Source organism: Anser cygnoides, chromosome 7 (genome assembly GCF_040182565.1).
Source record: "Anser cygnoides isolate HZ-2024a breed goose chromosome 7, Taihu_goose_T2T_genome, whole genome shotgun sequence".
In the NCBI taxonomy this organism is placed as follows: Eukaryota; Metazoa; Chordata; class Aves; order Anseriformes; family Anatidae; genus Anser; species Anser cygnoides.
Window position 1 is genome coordinate 37557909 of NC_089879.1, and position 21153 is coordinate 37579061.

The following is a 21153-nucleotide window of genomic DNA, read 5'->3' on the forward strand; positions in this document are numbered from 1 at the left end:
GAGAGAGAGAGAGAGAGTCTTGAAAACAAAATCTGACCTCCTTCTGCTTCTCTCCACAGCTGCCAAAAGCCTTCTGAACAAGAAATCAGATGGAGTGAAGGTAAGTTCTTGCTTTCCCATTTCACTCTCCCTCCCACCACCTGAAGAGAAGGCAGCCACTTCTCTGGTGCCCATCCCTTTACAGGGTAAAAGCACAGCCCTGTCTTGTGGCTTGGATCGCTATGATCAGTGTATGGTTATGGAGCCCCAGGTGGGATCTTAATGTTCCTTACATGCACCATATATATAACACAACCAGCTAGGTAAAAATTTTCTTTGCCCCCTTTCTCTGAAGTATGGAGTGCTGGTTGATGCTATGGATTAGAAAGATCAAGGACTGCTCAAGTGTGACACGTGCCTCTGACTAGTCTTGTTCTTTTCAGTGCAGAATGCTTCTGGGTATCAAAATTGCCAAGGGCAGTTGTCAGTGGCTGATGATACCCAGCTGACCCTATGGAAATCTTTGTCTCTCCCCTTTAACAGATACCAAAGGTTGGGGTGGGGAAGGAAGAGCTTTCAGACGTTCCTGTTTGGACAGAATGGAACGTGAACCTTGCGTTAGAGTTCAGCCAGCATCCCTGAGGTCCAGGCACTCTCACATTCCCTTCTGAGGGGAATTAATTTTTCCCAACTTAAATTTCACTTCGTGTGCGTGGTCATTCTCTTGTTCCTGGAGATCAGACAGGCTATTCCCAAGGCTGTGTGTTATTGTAGGCTGTGGCTTTTTACCATCTGTTAGTGGACTAGACATGGACTTGAGTACCATCTTCCCTTACCTGAAAGAATAACTGTCCTCCACATAGTAAGAGTTAGTTTGTTTTCCCTGCTTGCATTTCCATTTGAAGCCAAAACCTTTCTCCACAGCTATTAAATGGAACAGGTCATCTCCTGGTTTTGCACTGTCTTCCTTCTGCCCCTGCTGTGGGGGCTGACCAGCACACTTGTTCTCTCCTCTCTGAGCCTGTTTCCATTGTAATGAGACTCTATTTCCAAAGGACTCACAATTATAGGGAGGCTACTGGAAAAAATGAGATGGTTGTTTTGGGACTATTCTGGTAAAGCTTGCATTCCTGCAGTTCTGCTAAGTTCTACTCCAATATTGCCCAAGTCATGGGGATTTTTTGTCCAAAAAGCTATGTGAATTTTACCCTAGCATACTCATCTTTGGAAACATGTCTCCAAGGGTGAGTTTTTGTGCCTTTTTGCACATGCCTGCATCTTCTCTACAGGTGCTCATTGAACACATGCACGATAATGTAGTAAGTATGTTTCAGTTGTCACATATGTCAATACAGAAAACATTACAGTAAAATCCTAGTGGAATAAAAATGGGTGATCCCAAATGATGTAAACCAAGAACCAACAGCTAAGTGCTTCAAAATCCCAACATAACAGGCGAGATGCAACTGGAAAAGCAGCAGATAACACATCTACATAATTTTTGTCACCTAACTAGAAAAAAGTCTTCTCAGAATTCTTGATTTCTAGCATTCTCTCAGGGGGTGTTACTTGGGTAAAGATCTTCCAGAAACAGATAATATTCACGCTGGTGTTGAGGCACAGCTTCCTGGTCATGTAGTCACAAGGAGACCTGTATGATTGGAAGAGGCTTCCAGTTCATAAGAAGAGAGTGTGTTGTGAGATTTGGCTAGAACACAGCATCTTCCTCTGTGAAGGGAGTAAAACTGGATTTGCTTTTCCAGCTGACTTGAAGTATTCTTCAACTCTTCACGGTATGCGTTGTTCCTTATACATAAATGAACAGTTGTGATGAATTGGACACTGGATTAGAGAGCACAGCATTTTCTGTACACAGTGAAATGGGTTGTCCTCTGAGAACCTCCACTCTACTTCTGCATGGCAGTAGAGACCTGCAGTCAAGTGTTTGCAAGAAATTTCCTCCTATGTGTTAGAGCAGTCCTGCTTTATGAACCTGAGTGGTGTCTGGGAAGGGCATCGCCTGGCACCACGCATGGTCAGCTTGGGCTTCCCCTTTTCCCAAAATGACATCTATCTTCAGGTGGGGCTTTTGAGTCCTCATTTCAGTGAGCCTTATAACTCAGAAAGAAACTATATATTTTCTTCTAAAGCTCGTGTTTTGAGTAACCCTGTTGCTTAAAAATGGAGACCTTTTAGAAGTACAGGTCCCTTTGCTGCAGTGCTCAGGCTGGATAGGACAGAGCACGTAGGGGCCTCTGTGTGTAAGTACCTTGTGCACTTCTATTGAAGGACTTCTGTGACTACAAGTGTGTCTCCTTCCTCTGCCTTGCTGTCTCCTTGTAAGGTGGTGTTTCCCAGTAGCCATACCATGGAAATACGGCCTTCTACCACTCTGTTTGCTAATCTGAGCGGCACTGCCACACTTGTCTGCTGTGAAGCAGTCCCTGTGCCAGTCTCTGGTTGGTGGCCTCACTGTTGTGACCAGCCTGCTTTTCAAGCATTGTTTATCTTGCAGGAAACATGTTATCTTAACCACATTGATTTTGTCAGAACTAGCTAGGATGAGAAAAAACTTGTGCTAGTGATGGGTTCAGTTAAGATCATCTGATCTTGCATTGCTTGTAGTGAAGTATCTTTTTTTTTTTGCCTGTTGCAATAATGCAGAACCTAGCATGACTTGAACACCAAATACACTTTCAGCTTTGTGGTATCCTTTTCCTTCCCACTTCCTATATAAATTATTTTACATAGGATGCAGACTTAGAACAAGCATTGCCTGCTCTATTTCCAACTGTATTCTACTACTGACCATGTGCCATGTGGCTAGGCTGTTTCTCATGTTCCCACTAGACATGGAGACTTTTGCTTTTCTTTTTTTAAAAGTCTTCTTAGAAATTAATTCATCGTGGAGATCTGTAAGAAAATGTTTCAGTTTCTCCATTGATTTTATCTGGTCAAGGATGACTGTGCTCCACGAGTGTTGTTGGAGATATCCACACAGCAGATGGAATGGACAGAGTGTTTATGCCATGAAGTGATGATTATACTAATGCAAAAATTAATGGCTTTCAGCCTATTGAGAAGAAAGCACAATTGGTTTGTCTTAATTTACTTTTTATTCAAGGTAATTTTTCCCGTCTTTAGCTGGTATTCAGAAGTATCTATGCTAGAGTCCTATTTCACAAATACAGTAGGAATTCATGCTGCATAGTATTAGCCAAGTTTGAGTGAGAGCTAGATATCTTTCTTGGGTATTATTCCCAAGAACTTCATGCAAATGTGTGTTAGTGAATATATGATGCAAGGTGCAGGAGGTTGTTGCTGGTTTAGCATAAATGAGAAGTGATACATCAGCCACATGTGCTGATAAGAGCAGCGTGTTGATATGATGTTAGCTGTAAGAAACAAACACAGGTTTTACTTGTTTCTGTAGGAACTGACTTTAATCCTTTGCTTAAGCAAGTCTGAGATGCTGAAGCAATGGGGATGCATACATTTTACTTGCCTCATACTGTTTTGGGAAGGGGTGGGGGGGAGGCTAAAATCAGAAGGTGAGGACAGGAAGGAAACATTTTATTCCGATATAAGTGTGCCCACAGTGGGATTATTTTGATGAATCTCTGTATGCATGACCTTCTCTTCTACTTAATTCCTTGTGTGTCTATTTGAAACATTCCTGGGTTTCATTTTGCTCTGCCGCTTCTATTTAAAGTACTAATTCTGCTAATTGGTAGATATTTCATCAGCTTGGCACTTGAGAACTTTTCCGTTATCTTAAATAATGAATGATTTAAACTGCCTTGAATCTTAAATTGTCCCTGCTCATCAAACCTTTGTTGGTAGTGCTGCACTCACTTTCTTCAGGCAGAATTTGGATCCAAGCTGATGGAGTAAAAACAAGAGGAAGGCCCAGGTTTTATACCCAAGGAACATGCTTTTCTGCTTTCAAATCCAGAAAGTGAGGCTAGAAGATACTTGGTGACGAATTGCAGAGCCACCTAACATACCACCTATCTTGTGGCCAGCACTGTAGGTCCCAGGTATATATAATTATATTTTTTCAAGATTCTAAATTTATGAGCAACATTGTGCAGCTTCCATTTTAAAAGTTACTTTACTTAGTTTCATATAAAATCTACTTGCTTCCTTGTTCCCTTTCTGTCTGTAATCTGTATTTGCCATTCCTTGTGAGGTGAGGGAGGGGTTAAGGGATGGGCTGTGGCAGACAACTGGATGAAGATTAAGGACGCTTCATGATGAATGTCCTTTCTCTGACCTTGTCAAGGTCTGGGCTCCCTGTAGTTGGTGTCACAGTCCTGCTGTTGATTTTGTCTCTGGGCAGCACTTCAAACAGTTGTTTTCCTTTTTCTTCTAAAGGGGAATTTCCCTTCCTGCTAGTGTGAGAGGATGCATTTGTTTCTAGTTCTAGGAGGGTCTGTCAGTTCCATCTTTGTAATCAGAATATATTAATGCACAAAGTGCTATTTTTAGTTAAGTATATAAATGTAAGTATTTTAAAATTAGATCTTCTCTAAGCTCTTTGTCAGTTTCGTCTTGTTTTCGTGTTTTTTTTTTTTTCCCTGAGCACTTTGGTTGGAGGATACAAAATACTAATCATGTTTTTCAGGCCCAGCGTAATACTCGATATAAATAGGAACTTGTGTAGAATGCTATGGGATGTAAAAAGGTTTAACATAATTCATTTGCAATGCTCTGCAAATTTTATTAACTTCTTACCTTGTCTCTCTGCTGCATGTACACAGTTTTCTTGTCCAGTAAAAGCTGGCTAGCACAGCTGAAAGGAGAATGAAGCTGAAAGATTAAAAATTTAAGTTGTACTCTAATTGAATTCTGGTCTGCAGAAGGTTCTCTTTCCACTTGTAACATTATTGTCAGTGTTAATTGGGCCTTTAGTTTCTAAGGAGAAAAATAGGAGGGTGTATTTTTTTCTGTATGGATTGGTTGACTCTCCCTTTTCTCTCAAACTTCCGGTTCTCTCAACATTTTCTACTCTTGTTTTTTTATAACTCATCAAAACTTCAAATGATTCTGTCTTCCTTAGAGAGGAGTTTCCCTACAGTATCTGTGTGGTCTCCTTCTGCTACAACTTAAAGGATACATTAAAAATAACTCAAGTTTTGGAGCAGTTTCTCAGCTGATGTGGATTTCCTCTATTCCCAGTCAAGGATTCCTCTGAGTTGTTGGTGGTCTGAGCTTTGTATTCATGCACTGGTGGTTCATCTCATTTTAGCCCTAACCTAACGAAAAGCATGTGGAAAAGCTAAATTGTCTTAAAAGAAGATGAAAGGAATCAGAAGATTGTAAAGCAGATAATGGCAAGCCCTATTTTGCCTCTATGAAAAGAAAGATCAGTGGGCTTCAGAGCCCAGATAGCACCAAAGGAGAAGAGCAGGTGGTAAAAGTATGCAGAGATGATGGGCAGAGGGTTGTGTGTGTGTGTAGAAGTACTGTTGTCATGCTGAAAACCTTCTGGGTGCAGCATGGACAGGGTGAGACACTGAGAGTGCAGTGAAAGAACAGAGGCATGCGTGCCGAGCCTGGTTTGCTGGAGAGTAAAATTTGGTGCAAAGGTGTCCTTGAAGATGACTGAAGATGTCTTTGAGGAAGAACAAACTCCTGGAAAGATGGGTAGTGCTTGAGCATCGCTCCCTTTTTGTTCTTCTCCCAGTGTCTGAGAGCGCAAGGTGTTCTGGCTGTGGAGTGCCTTTTTGCCTTCCTTGCCTTCCCTCCGTTTCTGAGCATGGGTGAATCTTGCCTCTTCAGTCAGCTCTAATTTCTGTGCAAGGGAGGCTTTCTGCTTCCTATGCTATGCACAAAAGTTCCCTCTTTTTATCTTCAGCCCTTGGAGATGCCCCTCCTGCTGTGCCTTCGTCCCCACCCTCTGAGTCTAGTTGCAAAAACACCCGTGCTTCCTCCAAGTGTGCATGCATGGGGGTGTGCTGCTTACCTCTTCAGTGGGCCTGGGGAAGCTGCAACGTTGTCTGAAGGGGAAAAGCACATACAGATGCCCCCTTGCATCCTCTGTCTTGTGCATATATATATATATACATTCCTCCCTCTTCTCCTCTCCTTTCTTTTATCAGTGTGTGGGGCACCTATGCTCTGACCTCCATGTTTGACTGGATGGGAGCCTGCAGCCCTGCCCTGTCCCCTGGTAGCAGAGCTGTTTAACAGTGACCTGTCTGCACCTTCTCGTGTGTCTGTGCATTTCTGTTGCTGCTGCGTATACCTGCCCTAGGGGAGCATTATTGGCAGGGGGGCCCTTGCTGGCACACTAATGTGTGAATAGTTGCTGTGCTTTTCTTCTCATCTCCTCTTCCCTTCTCTTTCCCTCTCTCAATGGTGTGTCCAGAAAAGGAAGTCGAGCTCCAGTGTGCATTTGATGGTGAGCACCTCCCGTAAGCTGCCTGCGATTCGTGCGTCCGCCATTCTCATGCCATGCACGCTCGGCTTGTGCTCATCACCCTACATAGCATGTCTCTGCAGGGGGGCGGTGCGGGGGGCTCACTGTGCACTGAAAGGTCCATGTCCTTACTAAAAGGGCCCTGTGATCGTCTGGCCCCCGGCCAGCCAAGCAGTTCCCATTTTGTGCAGAAAATCAGCTGCTGGAAACGCAGTTTGACCTTGCCTGCTACCAGGTTGCCTGGTCTGAGTGTGAAACAAACGAGGCAGTTGTTCTCCTGGGGCTCAGCAGGGGAGGTGTGTGCCTTGCCTGGACATGGGGCTTTGTCGTTCTGTTGCAGAGGTGCCAAAAAGAGGAGCAGGTGCTTTGCCTGGTGTTGGTACAGTCATCCTTGGTGGGAGCCCTGCAGTGTAGAACAAACTGGGAGTAGCTCCAAATGTGGCAGAGGCTGATGGGGCTCCACTGTTCAGACGAAATGTGTGGGCATAGCACCACCGGGCGGCTCAGAGCTGCCGGTCACCTCTTTTTTTAGCATTCTTACTGAAAAGGTTTGTCAGAGCCTTTATAATCCAAAACTTCCCTTTGTCCTGATCTCATGTGTCCCAGCATGACCAAATACCCAGTAACTGCCTCCCCGCCCTATTCATTGCCTTTTTTCATCCATCCAGATGTTTGACTTCTAGAGAATTTGTCAGAAAAGGAGTCAAATCCACTCTCAAGGGAGCAAAGAGAAAATTGGCCAGTGCCATATTGTAAGGAGTCATATACAGCCCATTAGATAATGCCTGTCCCTCTGACCCGAGGTATGAACAGTAACTCAAGTACGAAAATTAGTGATTGCATTTTCTCCTTTAGACAGAAAAAGAACAGGATATTTTTCTCCCTACTGCGGGTAGGAACAGGAGCGTTATAAGTACTGAGAAAGCAGAAGAATTTGTTTCTATGTTACTGTCTCGAAGATAGTTCTTGTCTTCCTCCTTCAGTGGCATCATAAAGCTATGTAAACACAAAAAGTAATCCCAAGGTACTGCTTGGAAAATCTGATGCAAGGGACTCGCTTTTCACCAGCCTTGCCTTTATGAAACTCGAGGGCAGGAGTTCTTTGTGCCTTTCTAGCCTTGCTTTTCTACCCACTGCCAATTACCTCTGCATGTTGTTTTAAAGCAGTTGGGATATGTAAACCATGTAAGTGTCAGGCTCAGAAAACAGAGGAGCAGCAAAGGTGGCTAAATAACCCGAGACAGCCCATGTGTTGGTACTTACTTTCTTTTAGTTGGCTAGAATTGGATATCCCTAGCGATATGATCACTGGTCTGTTTTCCTTCTCTTGCACCCTCTGTGTTGCTTGTGCATGTCTGTCTGTCTCTTGTCTAGCTCAGGAAGCACTGCCAAGTGCTGTGCCAAAACTAATCGTACTACATAGATCTTAAGAACGGCCTGGCACATTTTTAGGTGAATCGGCCTCTTTTAACTTGAGCTGTACTGCTGTGAATCACAGCCTGCCCAGTGACTGCGATGTTGGCTGGGAGCAGGAGGGGAAGGAGGGGTAAGAGCTGGCTGTGGCCCCTGGGCTCAGGGATGGGCACGCCAGTCCTTTCCAGCGAAGGGCAATGGGTTAGACGGCCAGAAGACACAAACATCTATGTGTGGGAAACTCAGGACATCAAATACCTTTATCAGAGAAAGAACTATGAAAAATGTTTAGCCTAAGTCGTCTACCTCATGTTTCCTTAGGACTCTGTCGTGGAGTAAAATACTGCGTGAATCTAGACTGGGAAACTTGATACTCAGTTTTCTGTCTAATGGATGGGCAGGAGTATGATGAGTGAACTGGGTGTTTAGTGCAGCTCAGAGGGTAGGCTGTGTGTTTTGGGTGTGCGTGCATTTGTGCGTAGTAAGGCAACATCCCACACCTAAAAAGCTTCTGTCAACTTTTTTCCAGAACAGTGGTTTCCTGGGTGTTTTATCCATTTGGCCTAAGTTATAATGCCTTTCAAAAAAATCAAAAGCATTTTTGCATGCCTTCTTTCATGGTAACTTCATCATCTTATCCCAGTGGACTAAGAAAAAATGAGTTGTGCTCTTCTCACTGGAAGAGATTTGGAAGATCTCTGCATTAGGATCACTGTTTCTGAAGATGTATGGGAACCTTGTACTGTGTGGATGGGTAGATCCAAACGTTGCCAGAAGCCTGGTTGTGTATGCCACAAAATAGATTGGGATTCATGTTTTCATGTCAACTTACTCCTTCCTATTATACCCACAGCAGCCTGTTATCTCTTCTGCGATCAGGTTGGAAATAACATGCAGGAAGCAAAGCTCTTGGAAGGCCAAAGTCATAGGACAAAGTGAGGATGTGTAGGAAGAGGCAATAAACAATAACTTGAGAAGTTTCTTCTTTCGTAGCTTTGGGGATGAGTGTGTTATATATTTTTTTCTTTTCAATGGACTTTTAAAGTATTCATTCCTGTCTGTCTCTCCTACTTTCTCTCCTCTCCACCTGTCCCATTTTTCTCTTCTCTTTGCCCTCTCTCCCTCTTCAGAAGGGTTAGCTAATCCAAGGCATGCTGCTTGTGAAGAACTGAAGTATTCGTGGGCGTGTGTGAAGTTTCAGCCTCACAGGATCTGTCTCTGGTTGACATAACTAAAACTTGGCAGATGTTTTCCAGCTCAGCATTTGACTCCTGCATTCTTTGTGCTGGTTACTGGGTGATGAGGGCCTGATGTTTTGCAGTGTGAGTTTGCTCTCACCAAGAATGGTGGAATCAAGAGCAGCTGCAATGAGGTCACCTTGCTGTGAGCTCAGCTCCAGTCATCCCGATCTATCAACCAGGGAGTCTGAGTGAGGCTCCTGTAGTGCTAATTCTGACACTGTTGCTGGTGCACAGCAGGGGAGCTGTACACCTGGTGGGGGGGGGGTGTTATACAGCAGAGTAAACCATGGGCCTTCTTCCCCAGCGAATGACTGGATTTGTGGGTTAGGACGTATGTACTAGTGTGCTCAGGTTTGTCTTCCTGCAAACAGAGTTTGCTCATGCCTGACTAAACTGACACTTGTGACTCAGTGGGACGTTTCTTTGCAGCAAGCTGGTGACTGCCTCATACTTGTGCTCTGAGAATGCAGGAAATGGGAATTTTATTCTTAACCACAGCTACAAGAAACTGAAGAGAGAAAAGATGGAAAAACTACTGGGCACCATCCAGAGGACTTGCTGCTTTGGGAACTACACAGACTTTTCCTTGCGGGCACCCTCCCCTCTTCTTCCCATATTTTGGTCCTGCCAGCTCTGTTCAGGTCACAGCAGGGACATGACACACTGTGCCTCACTTTTTCTCTGCCTCCTCTAGGGTTGACCATGTGTTCTCCTGCATCAGTAAATTCTCTAGGAGCCTCAGCATCATCACGTATCTATGACTGTTCCTGTGCACTTCAGGACTTTTCAGTCACAAGTCCCGTTTGTCCCTTGTTTGAGATTGCACCACGGCTATTGTCTCTCTCTCACTTCTGTAGTCTCCTTCTCTTGGGACTGTTGCTATCCCTCAATCTTCTTCACCAAATAGTTTTGCTGGTGTTCATTCCAGGATTTTCCCCCATCCCTTCGGGCTGCTGCCTTTTCCCCTCTGTTTTCCTTCCTTGTAGCTCTAGCAGTCCATGCACATTTGGGTTTTGTTACATCCCTTACAACATCTGTTACCTCTGAGGGAAGGATGATGTCCAGCGACCCGGACAGCACTCCTTTCTCCCTCTTCTTGATCGAGCTGGTGGGGAGGGGTGGGTCTGAGGAAATGGTTGGGGTTGGAGCAATACTGTCTTTTTCTTGCTGCCTCTGCCCAGCAGGGGAACTAAAACCATGTTTTTCTGTCTCAGCCACAGAGCAACAACAAAACCAGTATAGTAAGCACTGCAAAAGAAACACCCCCAGTGCAGACGTCCATGGTATCTTCCCCAACCGCTGTTTTTTTTTCCTGTTTGGTTTAATTTTGATTCTGTCCTCACCCCTTCTCTCCTTACCCCCACCCCTGAGTGCTGCTTGTGCTGCTCTGTTTCAGCTTGTGTTTTGGCTTCGTTCTGTCCGTGTCCCTGTGCTGCTGTGCGCCTGGTCACAGCCTCACAGGCTTTGGGGTGGGGGTGCTGAGCACAGCTGTGGTTGGATGTGGGGATCGCAGCTTGCCTGAACTTCCCCTTGTGCCATCCCTGTATAGTTCTGTGTGTCCCATTCAACTGGTCCTGCTGGCTTTGGGGAGGATGGTTTGGAAGAAGAGAGTGGCCAGCTCCATCCACTCTCTGACACCTGGGAAGCTGAGGATGGACTTCAGGACACCACAGAAGAAAGGGTGGACAGAGGGTTTTCAGAGGAGTCCTTAGGTGGCCCATTTGGCCTGCTCACTTGTGTGCTTGCCCCTCTGCAGCTCGCTGGCTTGCTGGGCTAGCGTTTTCTGTTTGAAGACTGTGTGTAGCTGGCTCCATAGGGTGCCCTGTGCCAAGTACGTGTAGTGGCACAGCTCGGTGTAGGCTGCTTCAGGATGCTTGGAAGATCAGGCAGCAGTGAAATGGGTGACAGAGGTGGGTGGGTGAGCGTACATCACAGCACCGTCATGGTCCCTGGTAGCCTTGCTGAGCCACCCTGCCAGAGAGATGGCAGCAGGAGGAGACGGTGCAGGATCCTGAAGTCTTGTCCCGGTAACGAAGGGATGAGTGCAGGAACTAGTTAGCACCCCTAGGCCAGGTGGCTGCTCTTTGTGTCACTGGAGAGTTGGATTTGGCATTTTTTTGGGGGTGGAAGGGAGAGAGTTTGTTCTTGTGTTTGTTGCAGAGTGAAGGGTTCTTGGGGCGCTTCATAATTTTCTGCTCTCCCTTCGCTAGCTTTATTCATTATGGATTTGATACTGAAGGAGCCTTTCTAAATTATTTATTATTGTTATTATTCAAATTGGATCCCACTTCAGAGACCTGTAGAAAAATGAGCCTTTTTTTTACAGCCCAGTTCCCTTAGCAACTCCTCAGGAGAGGTATTGAGGTGGTCTGGCTTATCTCCCTTGTAATAAGGAAATTATGAATGTCCTGTTATAAGGGTAAAACACCTGGCAAGCTTTCCAAAAACCTGGGAGACAAAGGCCTCAGCCCAGGATTATCCTTTTCCCCCTTCCGAAGCATTCTCCAGTGAAGACGTTGCTGAGGGGTCATTACTTCATCGACAGCTGTAGAGAGCGGGGGCTGACTATTGTGGTGCTTTCTGGCATTTGTGCTGGCCTGCTTCTCTGGAGGCAAACTGGGGATAGGGGCAGTTGCAGGGATCCTGGGGGCTTTGTCTCCTTGTAACTGTAGCTTTTAGTAGTCTCTCTCTTCAGGAAACCTGTGCGGGAAGTGTGTGGGTGCGCACGCAAGCACATGTGTGCTGTTTGGAGTTTGTGGTTTGATTTTTATGTCAGTCACCTTTTCTCCACTTGCTGGGGAGTGAAAGCAAATGAGGGAATGCTTTGGTACTGTAGTTTAATGATTCTTCCATCCTTTCCTAGGAGCCTCAAACAACTGTTGTCCATAATGCTACAGATGGCATAAAGGTAAGGGATGGGAGTGTTGCCAGAGAAACCTCCGCTTCTCTCATCATTCTCATCTGTGTGTCTGAGTTTAGTTTCTGCCTTTCTGGTGTTTGGTTTGTAGCATGTTCCTGAACACTGTGGGCAGCATAGTGGGAGGGCTGTGTTGTATGGATCTTGATCCCTAGAAGAGGCTGAGTATGGACAGCAGTTCGAGTATCTCTTTTCTACAGTGGTGTGTAATCACCACTTTTATGTGGGGTGGATGACAAGGACAGGTGCTCGTGCACTTATTTCTTCTGGAAATGGAGAACTTGTTCCTTTGAGAAAGGTTAGAAGCCTTTCCTTAGCTTCTTGTAGCTATTCTTCTTCCAAAAAGAAGCAACTCCCATTTGATCTCCGATTTGATTTGACAGTTTGGTTACTTCTGGTCTTGTAAGAGCGCTGTGTGGATGGTTTGAACTGCTTGTACATGCAGAAGTTTAGCAGCGACGCAATTAAGTTCTGCCAATATTTGGCCTGCTTTCATCCAAATCTTCATTTGTGTCCTCCTGTCTCAGCCACCCTTGCCCATGTGTTTGTGCTTTCCCTACCTTCCTTCACAAAAAAAAATAAAATAAGAAATCAAACTGCTTACTAACACTCCTGACTGCTGATGCCTGGTAATGCTCTGTTCTGCCATGCAGGGTTCCACAGAGAGCTGTAACACCACTACTGAAGATGAGGATCTGAAAGGTAGGTGTTTTGCCTGTAACTTCTAATACATTTAGAGTGCAGGCAGGGGTTCCTGAAGATTTGATAACTGCCCTGATCTAGCCTCCCAGATTTCTGTGTGTGACTCAGTTCATAAATTTGCCATGACACTGTCATTCCTGTCACAGTGGGATGATATGCTGGGGAACCAGCTGACTTGGCCTTTGCAGTATATAAGCCCTGTTTGTCCTGAGCTAATTTTTGTCTCAGAGTTGGAACTCTTTCCTTGCAAGTATCTGTTCATCTCCAGTCCATTTCTAGACATGGAAAAAGCTTTACTAGTCCCTCAAGGTTTGGAAGCTGGCTGTGTTTTTTGTGGTTCTCTGCAGGTTACAGGGAGCTGAAACCTCTCTGTTGTTGCTCACTTGAAAAAGAAGCAGTCTCCCTTCTTGACTCTTTCTGGGAATCTCTTCAGTGATGTGCACACACCTTTCTCTCCCCTGCCCCTCCCCTTTGGGTCTATTTTTGTTTCAAAGACAGATGATTCTCAGCCTGTTGTCCGTCACTGGAAATGATTTCTCATGTCCCTGACAGAGAAGTTGGTAGAGGGAGAGACTAGGAAGAGAAGAGATTTTGTGCCTGTCAGTGACCACATCATAAATATTCTGTGCTTGTAAAACTCTCTAGGTGAAGGAGTTCTGAGTCCCATGTCTGCTCATGTTGTTCAAGCAGCTGTCCTCTTCCTGACCCCCTAAAGAAGGAAGAGAAGAAAGAAATTTTCTTGAAGCAGGAATTTTTTCCTGAACAGGTCCAGGATGGGTGAATGCAGTTGGCATTCAGAGGCAAATGTGATAATAGTTTACATTTTGAGGCAGAGGTATTCTCATTCTCCCTGCAGTCAATCAGAGTTACATAGCCAGGGAAGAATCAATGCTGGCTCTATGGTGTAGCAGCAATGTCACCTCAGTCAGCTGGGCTAGTTCCTAGTGCTTTTCCTGCGGCTTATCAGAAGCTGCTGGCTCCTCTTATATGGAGCTGCAAGGAGCAGAAATTCTCTACAGTACTGGTTGTTTTAGATTAGACCTGACCTTATTACAGCATAGTATTCCAGCTCTCACCTTTTTGCCAAAGAGTAATCTGTGATTTAAGAACCCAGCTTTGAGGGAAAGGAACTGGATGACTTTTGTAGAGTGGTAGTGAAACTGATTTATCTCATCTCTGCTGGCTGTCTGTCCAGAATAGATATTTGTCGAGAACTTTGTCTTCTTTGGCAGCTTTTGTTCAGGAGAGGCCCCAGCCTTGAACCAATAGAGCCAATGGGTGTCCTGCAAGTCAAGAATACGAATGCTGTGAAGAGAGGAAGGCTAGGACGGGGATAGATGGTAGGGGAAGGAGGGCAGCTGGCCAGGACTAAATCTGTGCAGAATTATATAGGGCTGCACTGTTGCAGATCAGAACTGAGATTTCCTCAGAGGTTAAAATATTTTGTTATGATTTTAATAGAAGGGATCATTTGAAAACTTGTTGAGCTTGCACAGTACTGGTTTGTGCTATGGCCAGCTCTATCTGGTAATTTTAGTGCTTTGCTTTATAACTATTTCTTTTCCACTCCTGGCTCTCCTGGTTTTAAGTAAAGCAAGCACTTAGCCAAGGTTAAATAGACCAAGGGTTTGGGGGTATTGGAGTTCTCAGTGTTCTGGTTAGCCATGACTGGGGAAAAAGGAAGAGCTTGTGCAGCTCTGCTTCTGACCTCTTCTTTTCAAATAGGCACGGGTTATGCAGATTTATTTTGCGTTGTAGGAGATATCTTGATACATCAGTGACAGTTGCCTCAGGGCTATGTTGTTTCCAGAGTGGTGGGGCTGAAGGTAGCAGCCCCCCGTGTCATTATAAATTGCACAGCAGATCCATGTTGTTGAGCTGTCTACTTGGCTTTGCCCTGGAGGATACTTCTGCATGTTTTGTGCCCAGCATTGTGGTTTCTTTAACATTCTCCTATTTCTGTTCTCTTTTTTTATTTACTGATCTTGCGTGTTTTGTTTGTGTTTTAATTCCCTGCCATGCTAGCTCCCCCTCTCTCCACCGGGGACGGCAGCTCAGTGCTTGAAGGACGGAGGCACAGTGAGAGCAAAACACAGACTGAGTCCATGCAGTCCCAGCTTTCTCTCTGTTTCTCAGCCAGTAAGTCCAGGGGTGGAGTGCTTCACGGCATCTTTTTCCAGCTCCTCCCTCTACCTTTCCCATTTCTCCTTCTCCAAGATTTTTCCTTTCCTCAACTTCCTTCCAAAATATTGATTATTTTTTTTCCATTTCTAGTACTCCAGAATAAAAAGAAATCATCTCCCTTCCTGCAAAATACCCTCCTTTGCACACTGAAAACTTCCAAACTTTTCCTTCCCCTTTTGAAAAGACAATCTCATCCAGATTAGTTTCATTCCTTTGCTTTTATCTGGGTGAGGTGTGGACGACTTAGCAGAGATGTTGCCTCTTAGGGTTTCCCTGGGGAAGTTGCTGCATCTCTTTAGGTTTCCTTCCTGTAAATGGGGGTCAGTGGTGCAGTTCTGCAATGGAGGGGCCTGTGTGAGGCTGAATTCAGTCTCACTTGGCAAGAACTTAGGGGTTCCCTGGACGTGGATGGTGCTTGGGAAGTACAGAACAAATAAAAAGCAGTTGTTAGTGAGGATGCTTTGGAGGGAGGCTGTCACTGCTGGAGGACCCTCCAGCATTTCTGAATCCCCCATCAGGTGTGCCTAGTGAAAATCCTTGAATAATGTTGGCTCTGAGAAGCATCTTTCTCTCTGTTGTGCTTGACTTTGCATGTCTGTCATGCTCATTTGCTGGTACCGTGGTTAGTCTGTCAACTGTGGTGCCTTGATCCCTCCTGAACCAGCTGTCTCCATAGAGGAGTCTGTGGCTGAACAACACTGAAAAGGGGTGTGAAAAGGCTAGCAGGTCGGAGAAGATTTAGGTGGGGTCTCAGTCTTCCCCCTACACACATACCTTACTAGTTGTCTGTACTAGTTGTTCTGTTTAACGCTGCAACAGAATGATCCTTAATATGAGTTGGGAACATCTGAAGTATTTGATTCTACTCAGGTCAGTCTAGTGGGAAGAGAGGAGCAGGCATGCCCTCTTCTGTCTCTTCCTGTAGTCTTGTCCTGGTTTCCTGCACACAGCACCAGTGTCTCATGATGCAGCAGTCAGAGCCTCTTTGTTAATAATTTTGAAGTAGTTCTAAGAATGTTAAACTGCTGGTTTGTGAGGCATAATGGGAAAGGTGTTTAGCCTAGCCAGAATGGAAGGGAAATGGTCTCTTCTCAAGTCCTTTTTGCTATGAAGTGTCCATCACTGCTTTCTTATTACCTTGTTCCTCTTGTTCTCGTAGCGAGGCCCTGTTTGGTGCCCGGAGGAGTGCCAGCTCGCTGCTCAGTGAGCAGTGCGGGGGCAGCGTTCTCCTTCCCCGCTCCTCTCCGTGTTGAGGTGTGCAGTGGTTTGGATGCCCTGTTTCCTTTCCCCTTCTTTCCCATCTTGTACTTGCCCTCGTGCTGCTCTGTCACCACCCTGGCCAGTGTTAGCTCGCCCTCAGACCACCTCCAGCAGCACTGTGCTCCGAGGGATCTCCTGGAGCAGCACCCAGCCCAGCTGACATGACAGGCAGCAGGGCGGGCACAGCTTGTTGGGACGTGGGTGTCTCTGTGTGCCAACAGCGGTTGGGGCTTGTGTGTGTTTGTATTTCTGTGTTGGTTTTTATTTTGCTTTCTGGTTTATGTTTGTTTATTATTTTAATGCTTACGTTTGTTTTGCAGCTACACAGTCTTGTGAAGAGAAGCTTCTTGCCTGGGACAGCCCAGGGCAGACATTGGAGTTAGAGCGTGCTCGGTCGGAGCCTTTGCTAACTCCAGTAGTTCCCTTTGTACTTAACAGTGCACCGTGTAAGTTAGCAGCTGGGTAGCAGTAGCCGAGTAGTGCAACTAACGCTAGCTCCCCTAGACGCCGGGCTCCCCTTCTCCACCTCTGTGCCCTCACCCTCTTGCTGGGCCGGGAGGGGATGGCGATCCCTGGGAGCGCACCGTGGCCGGCACCCGGCGGGCCTCAGGCCGCCCCCAGGCGGCGCTCCCGGCCTCCGCGCCCGGGCGGAGCCGGCTGCGGGGAGCGGCGGAGGCCGCCGGGGGGAGCCCCGGGGCCGGGGGAAGTGGGGGGTGGCCGGGGCCGGGCCGGGTTGTACGGCCTGGCCCGGCCTCGGCTCCCCTCGGGGCGCTGCTGTCCCCTCAGTGCGCGCAGGCAGCCCCCTTGCAGGTCCTGCTGCGGCGGCCATAGCCAGCCGCTGGGGAGCTGTCCTCTGCCTGCGAGGGTGCTCCGCAAAGGCAGGAGAACGGCCGGAGTCCGGCGTTCGTGTCTGTGCTTGTGTGTGTGTGCCTGCCTCGCTGCAGTGTGCTAGGAGGCCCTGGGGATTCATCACAGCTGGTGTGAATGCCTTCCCGCCTGAAATCGGGGGACACTGCCCGCTAGAAAAAGTGGGTCGCCTTCTGTGTGTTACTTCTGGCTCAGGGCATGTAGGAAAAGCAAGAAGGCAAGCGCAGTCTGATGGAAGGGACTTGCGTTGAAGGGATAGGGTCAGCACTGCTATGTGGTGACGTTTGGGAAATGGGTGCAGATCTCCTTGAGATAAGCCAGTGCATGGTGGCTGTGGTCTGCAGATTTGTCACTTGTCCCAAGTGGAGCCTTTCCCATGGATCACATTTTACAGGCGTGGCACACGTTTGGGAGGGGCATCCAGTGTGCAGCCATGCTTCATGGGGAAGCTGTTCCAGGTGACTTGTTTGTAAAGACGTTTTTCATAATAGGCGTAGCCCACTATGTCCTTTTGATCCATTCCTTCTATATGTCACTTAGTATGTGGAAATTTATACAGGCTGAGTGGTAGAACTGACTCCCTTACCATCATGATCCAGTTGTTCCCTAACCAAGATGTTCCTGTGGCTAACTGGGTAGTATAATCCTCTTAATAGCTTTCCAGAGGGGGTTCAGGCATCTTTCTGAGCCACTGCGATTATCATCTTGTTGCTCTTCAGCTGTACTTCCCAGTGTTGGGGTGATATGCACATGTGGATGAAAGTTTAAGGTGAAGGGGAGTTCAGACTAACATCTTCTGGCATCTAGAGTGGAATTCAGCTTTTCTGACTTGGACGTCTAAAGATGGTAGGTTGCGTTTCGGGACTGTGCTCCTAATGATAGGCATCTGAGATACCTCAGGTGAGGCTTGCAGAGGTGCTTACTTCTTTCAGGGCCTAAAGGAGAAGACCAGTGACTAGTTCCATTTCAGACACCTACACTTCAGATGCCTAAGGGCAGATGAATTACAGTTCTGGTGGTAGGGATTGGAAATTATTTGGTAACAGTGGTGGTGAAGATAATGATAGAGCACCTCCTAAATCCTTGTATGATGTGTACAATATACTACCTCAAGGGAAACTGGGGAAGGCTGAAGAGCTGTTGGGTGTGCATGCAGTCATAGAACTCAAGTTGTGTTACTTAACAGAGCTGAGCCAAACTCTGTCAGTGTTAAGGAGACTAGATATCAGTAGGGGTGATGGAAGGCCTCAAAGGGGATGGGGCCTGGGCAATCAGCTGTGGCAAACCAAGAGAAGAAAGTGCAGGGGTGCTGGCCAGAGCAAGGTCAAACCAGCAGCAGACAGCTAGCCAGCTGTCTTTGCTCATCCTGAAGTCCAGTGTGCTGGGGCTGGGTTAATGGCAGTGCTGATAAGGGCTCTGCCATAGGGCTCTGCCTGAGGGACAGTGCATACTAGTGTATACCTAGGGCCTGTTCGTCCAACCCATCCATCCTGCTGCGGTTGTCTTTCTAGCTTGTGGAAGTCATCCCTACATGTCCCAGATGCTTGTTTGCAGCATTCATAATAGCTGAGGTATCGGTGATCGTGATAGGCAAGTTGTTGGGAGATTTTTTCCAATTTGTTTGGTTTGTGTGGTGGCCATTTGCCCATGGCTACTGTGGTGAAGGGTTTCTGCAAGTTAAGCTGCTAGACAAATGCTTCACATTGGCAGGTTCACTGACATTCATTGGTCAGAATCCCTGGAAGCACCTAGAGCTGTCATTCAGGAGACACCTCTGGTGCATGAGAGAGGCCTTTCTAGAAGGAAAAAAAAAAAAGAATATGATATCTTTATTTCATTTCTCCCTGCATTATGGGATCACCATTCCACTACCATACCACTGCCCCCCTACTCTCATATGGATGGCTGTCATTACTGCATATCTCCAAAATGCAGGGAGCAGCATCCTATGAGATCTACAGTAATGGTGCTCTGCAAGTTGCTTGTAGGAGGCACCCACTAGCCCCGTATTTCTATCGAAGTCTTATGTGCAGTTAAATTGCTCTTTCTTATTGTTTGCAGTGCGTAAGCAAGAGATCATTAAGATAACAGAGCAGCTGATAGAAGCCATCAACAATGGAGACTTTGAGGCTTATACGTAAGTACTGTTGGTTAGTGCATAGATGCCTTCTGATAGGTCACCAGTTTATGTGCAAGTTATGTTGTGGTTCCTGGGTATGAGTAGGAGTTGTACAATTGGGTATGGTAAATACTGGTGTGCTTTTTAGCCTCTCTCATTTGTTATCAGGGATATAGTAGAGCTGTTTAAATGAACTTCAAGTAGAAGTAAGGCATCAAACAGCAACAGGAGTGGCAAAAGGAAAATGCCCTGGCTTTGTAAGCTGTGTGTACGTGTTTGTGGGGAGGGGGAGAGAGAGCAAGATGAGCATAAAGAATAAAAGGTTGTATACCAGAAACACAGAGGCTTGTTTTACATGAAATGCCAACTGTCACCAACCCTGTGGTGTTGCAGTAGTACCCCATGCTCCAAGAACTTACTCCTCAGACTAGTGAAATGGCTAGGTGGACACAGTGCAAGTCACGTGCCATACCAATACTTCATTGTGTAAGTAGCCTTTGGACTTAGATGCAGGCTGTAAGGCTGCATTGCTTTTCTTTGCAGAAAAATCTGTGATCCTGGTTTGACCTCTTTTGAACCTGAAGCACTGGGGAACCTGGTTGAAGGAATGGATTTCCATAAGTTTTACTTTGAGAACTGTGAGTGGGTAGATTTGGTAACACCATCAGCCTTTTCTCTAATCTTCATTTATTTCACATTTTGTGGAAAAATTGCTCTTGTTTTTACTGGCTATCATAGCCAGCAAGGACTTGGTTGTACATGGATTGTGATGCATTTATAAGAGACAGCGTTCTTTCTCTCAAAAGCCTTTTTCAGCAACAAGTTCAATTCTAACTCTCAGATCCCTTCACTGTACACATATGATTTGCCTGATGCAAGCATTTTGTAAGTGTTGATAACAGGAGCTTTAAAAGTTTGAGGCACCGGATTTCCTACTGATATGGAAATGGAAAAAATGAACACATTTGTGTGGAAACAACCTGTATGTTTGTGATAGATGTACTGAATTGTCAGATGTGAAGTTTATTATGCACAAACTGCTGACATGCGTGAACTTGGAGTCCTTAGTATAGGCCATTACTAGTGCTCTAACTCTGCAGAGACTTTGTCTCTCTAAAAAGCATGTTCTGGAGTAAGTTTTACACTTCTCTGAGACCTGTTTGTATTTAATGCAGGCCTGGCATACAGATCTCCTGACTGTTGACTCTTGCAACGTTTCTGATAATTAAAGCATTTTTTCCTTTAACTGAGGAAATGGCAGTACTGATGTTGATAGAGTAGCAAGTGTCTTTTGCAGAACTGAGAGCAAAGGAACCAGGCTGTTCTAGGCAATAATATGGGCTAAGTTTTGAAAGACAGGTGATAGGGAAAAGAATTGGATAGGCTTGGATTTTGCCTGGAAAATTACAGGAGCAATTTTTGTTGTATCCCAGAATCAAGCTGGAGGTGAGTAGACTACAAAAATTGGAGGATGTGGGGGGAGCTGTTCTTCTCTTAGTGGTAAAATGAAGCTGACAGTTTTATGTGTTCTGCCAGTACTGTCGAAAAACAGCAAGCCGATACACACCACCATCCTGAACCCCCACGTCCATGTCATCGGTGAAGATGCTGCCTGCATCGCATACATCCGCCTGACACAGTACATCGACGGCCAAGGCCGGCCCCGCACCACGCAGTCTGAAGAGACTCGCGTCTGGCACCGCCGAGATGGCAAGTGGCTGAACGTCCACTACCACTGCTCTGGAGCCCCTGCAGCACCTCTCCAGTGAGGATCATACATGGGTATGGACTACCTGGGAAAGAATATATCATACACATCAAAGGCTGCTGTATGTGGGAATTCAGTGCCATACTCCCAGACTATTTAAGGGCGTTTAGCTGTGAGAGAACCATTTTTAGTTGTCTGCAGGCTAAAAATTTCCACTGGTCTGTGGAAGCCTTGTCCTCTGGTCTCTGGAGGATTATCTGCCACTCCTGACAAACCAAAGCTATGTGCCAGATGGTTGCTGCCAATCATAGATACCCTTGTACCTGTAGTACTTGCTCC

The 21153-nt window shown here is 46.1% G+C and overlaps 1 protein-coding gene and 1 long non-coding RNA gene across 14 annotated transcripts in view; one reads left to right on the forward strand and one right to left on the reverse strand.

Annotated features, from left to right (window-relative positions):
* Positions 1 to 21153, forward strand: part of CAMK2G (calcium/calmodulin dependent protein kinase II gamma) — a 110809-nt gene that overhangs the window by 84413 nt on the left and 5243 nt on the right. For 2 of the 13 annotated variants that reach the window (XM_048060008.2, XM_013176458.3), the window contains 10 exons: positions 60 to 100; positions 6353 to 6385; positions 10272 to 10340; positions 11921 to 11965; positions 12628 to 12676; positions 14702 to 14815; positions 16441 to 16566; positions 19049 to 19124; positions 19650 to 19744; positions 20643 to 20888. In XM_048060008.2, the coding sequence (XP_047915965.1) occupies positions 60 to 100; positions 6353 to 6385; positions 10272 to 10340; positions 11921 to 11965; positions 12628 to 12676; positions 14702 to 14815; positions 16441 to 16566; positions 19049 to 19124; positions 19650 to 19744; positions 20643 to 20875 (881 nt within the window). In that variant the 3' untranslated portion in view covers positions 20876 to 20888. The remainder of the gene's footprint in view (positions 1 to 59; positions 101 to 6352; positions 6386 to 10271; positions 10341 to 11920; positions 11966 to 12627; positions 12677 to 14701; positions 14816 to 16440; positions 16567 to 19048; positions 19125 to 19649; positions 19745 to 20642; positions 20889 to 21153) is intronic. The other 11 variants (XM_048060009.2, XM_013176465.3, XM_013176428.3 and 8 more) reach the window with 11 other exon arrangements.
* On the reverse strand, positions 13259 to 15773 carry LOC136791233 (uncharacterized). The gene is made up of 3 exons (XR_010832765.1): positions 15635 to 15773; positions 13753 to 13959; positions 13259 to 13385 (listed from the first exon to the last, which is right to left on the reverse strand). It is a non-coding gene; the product is annotated as an uncharacterized lncRNA (long non-coding RNA).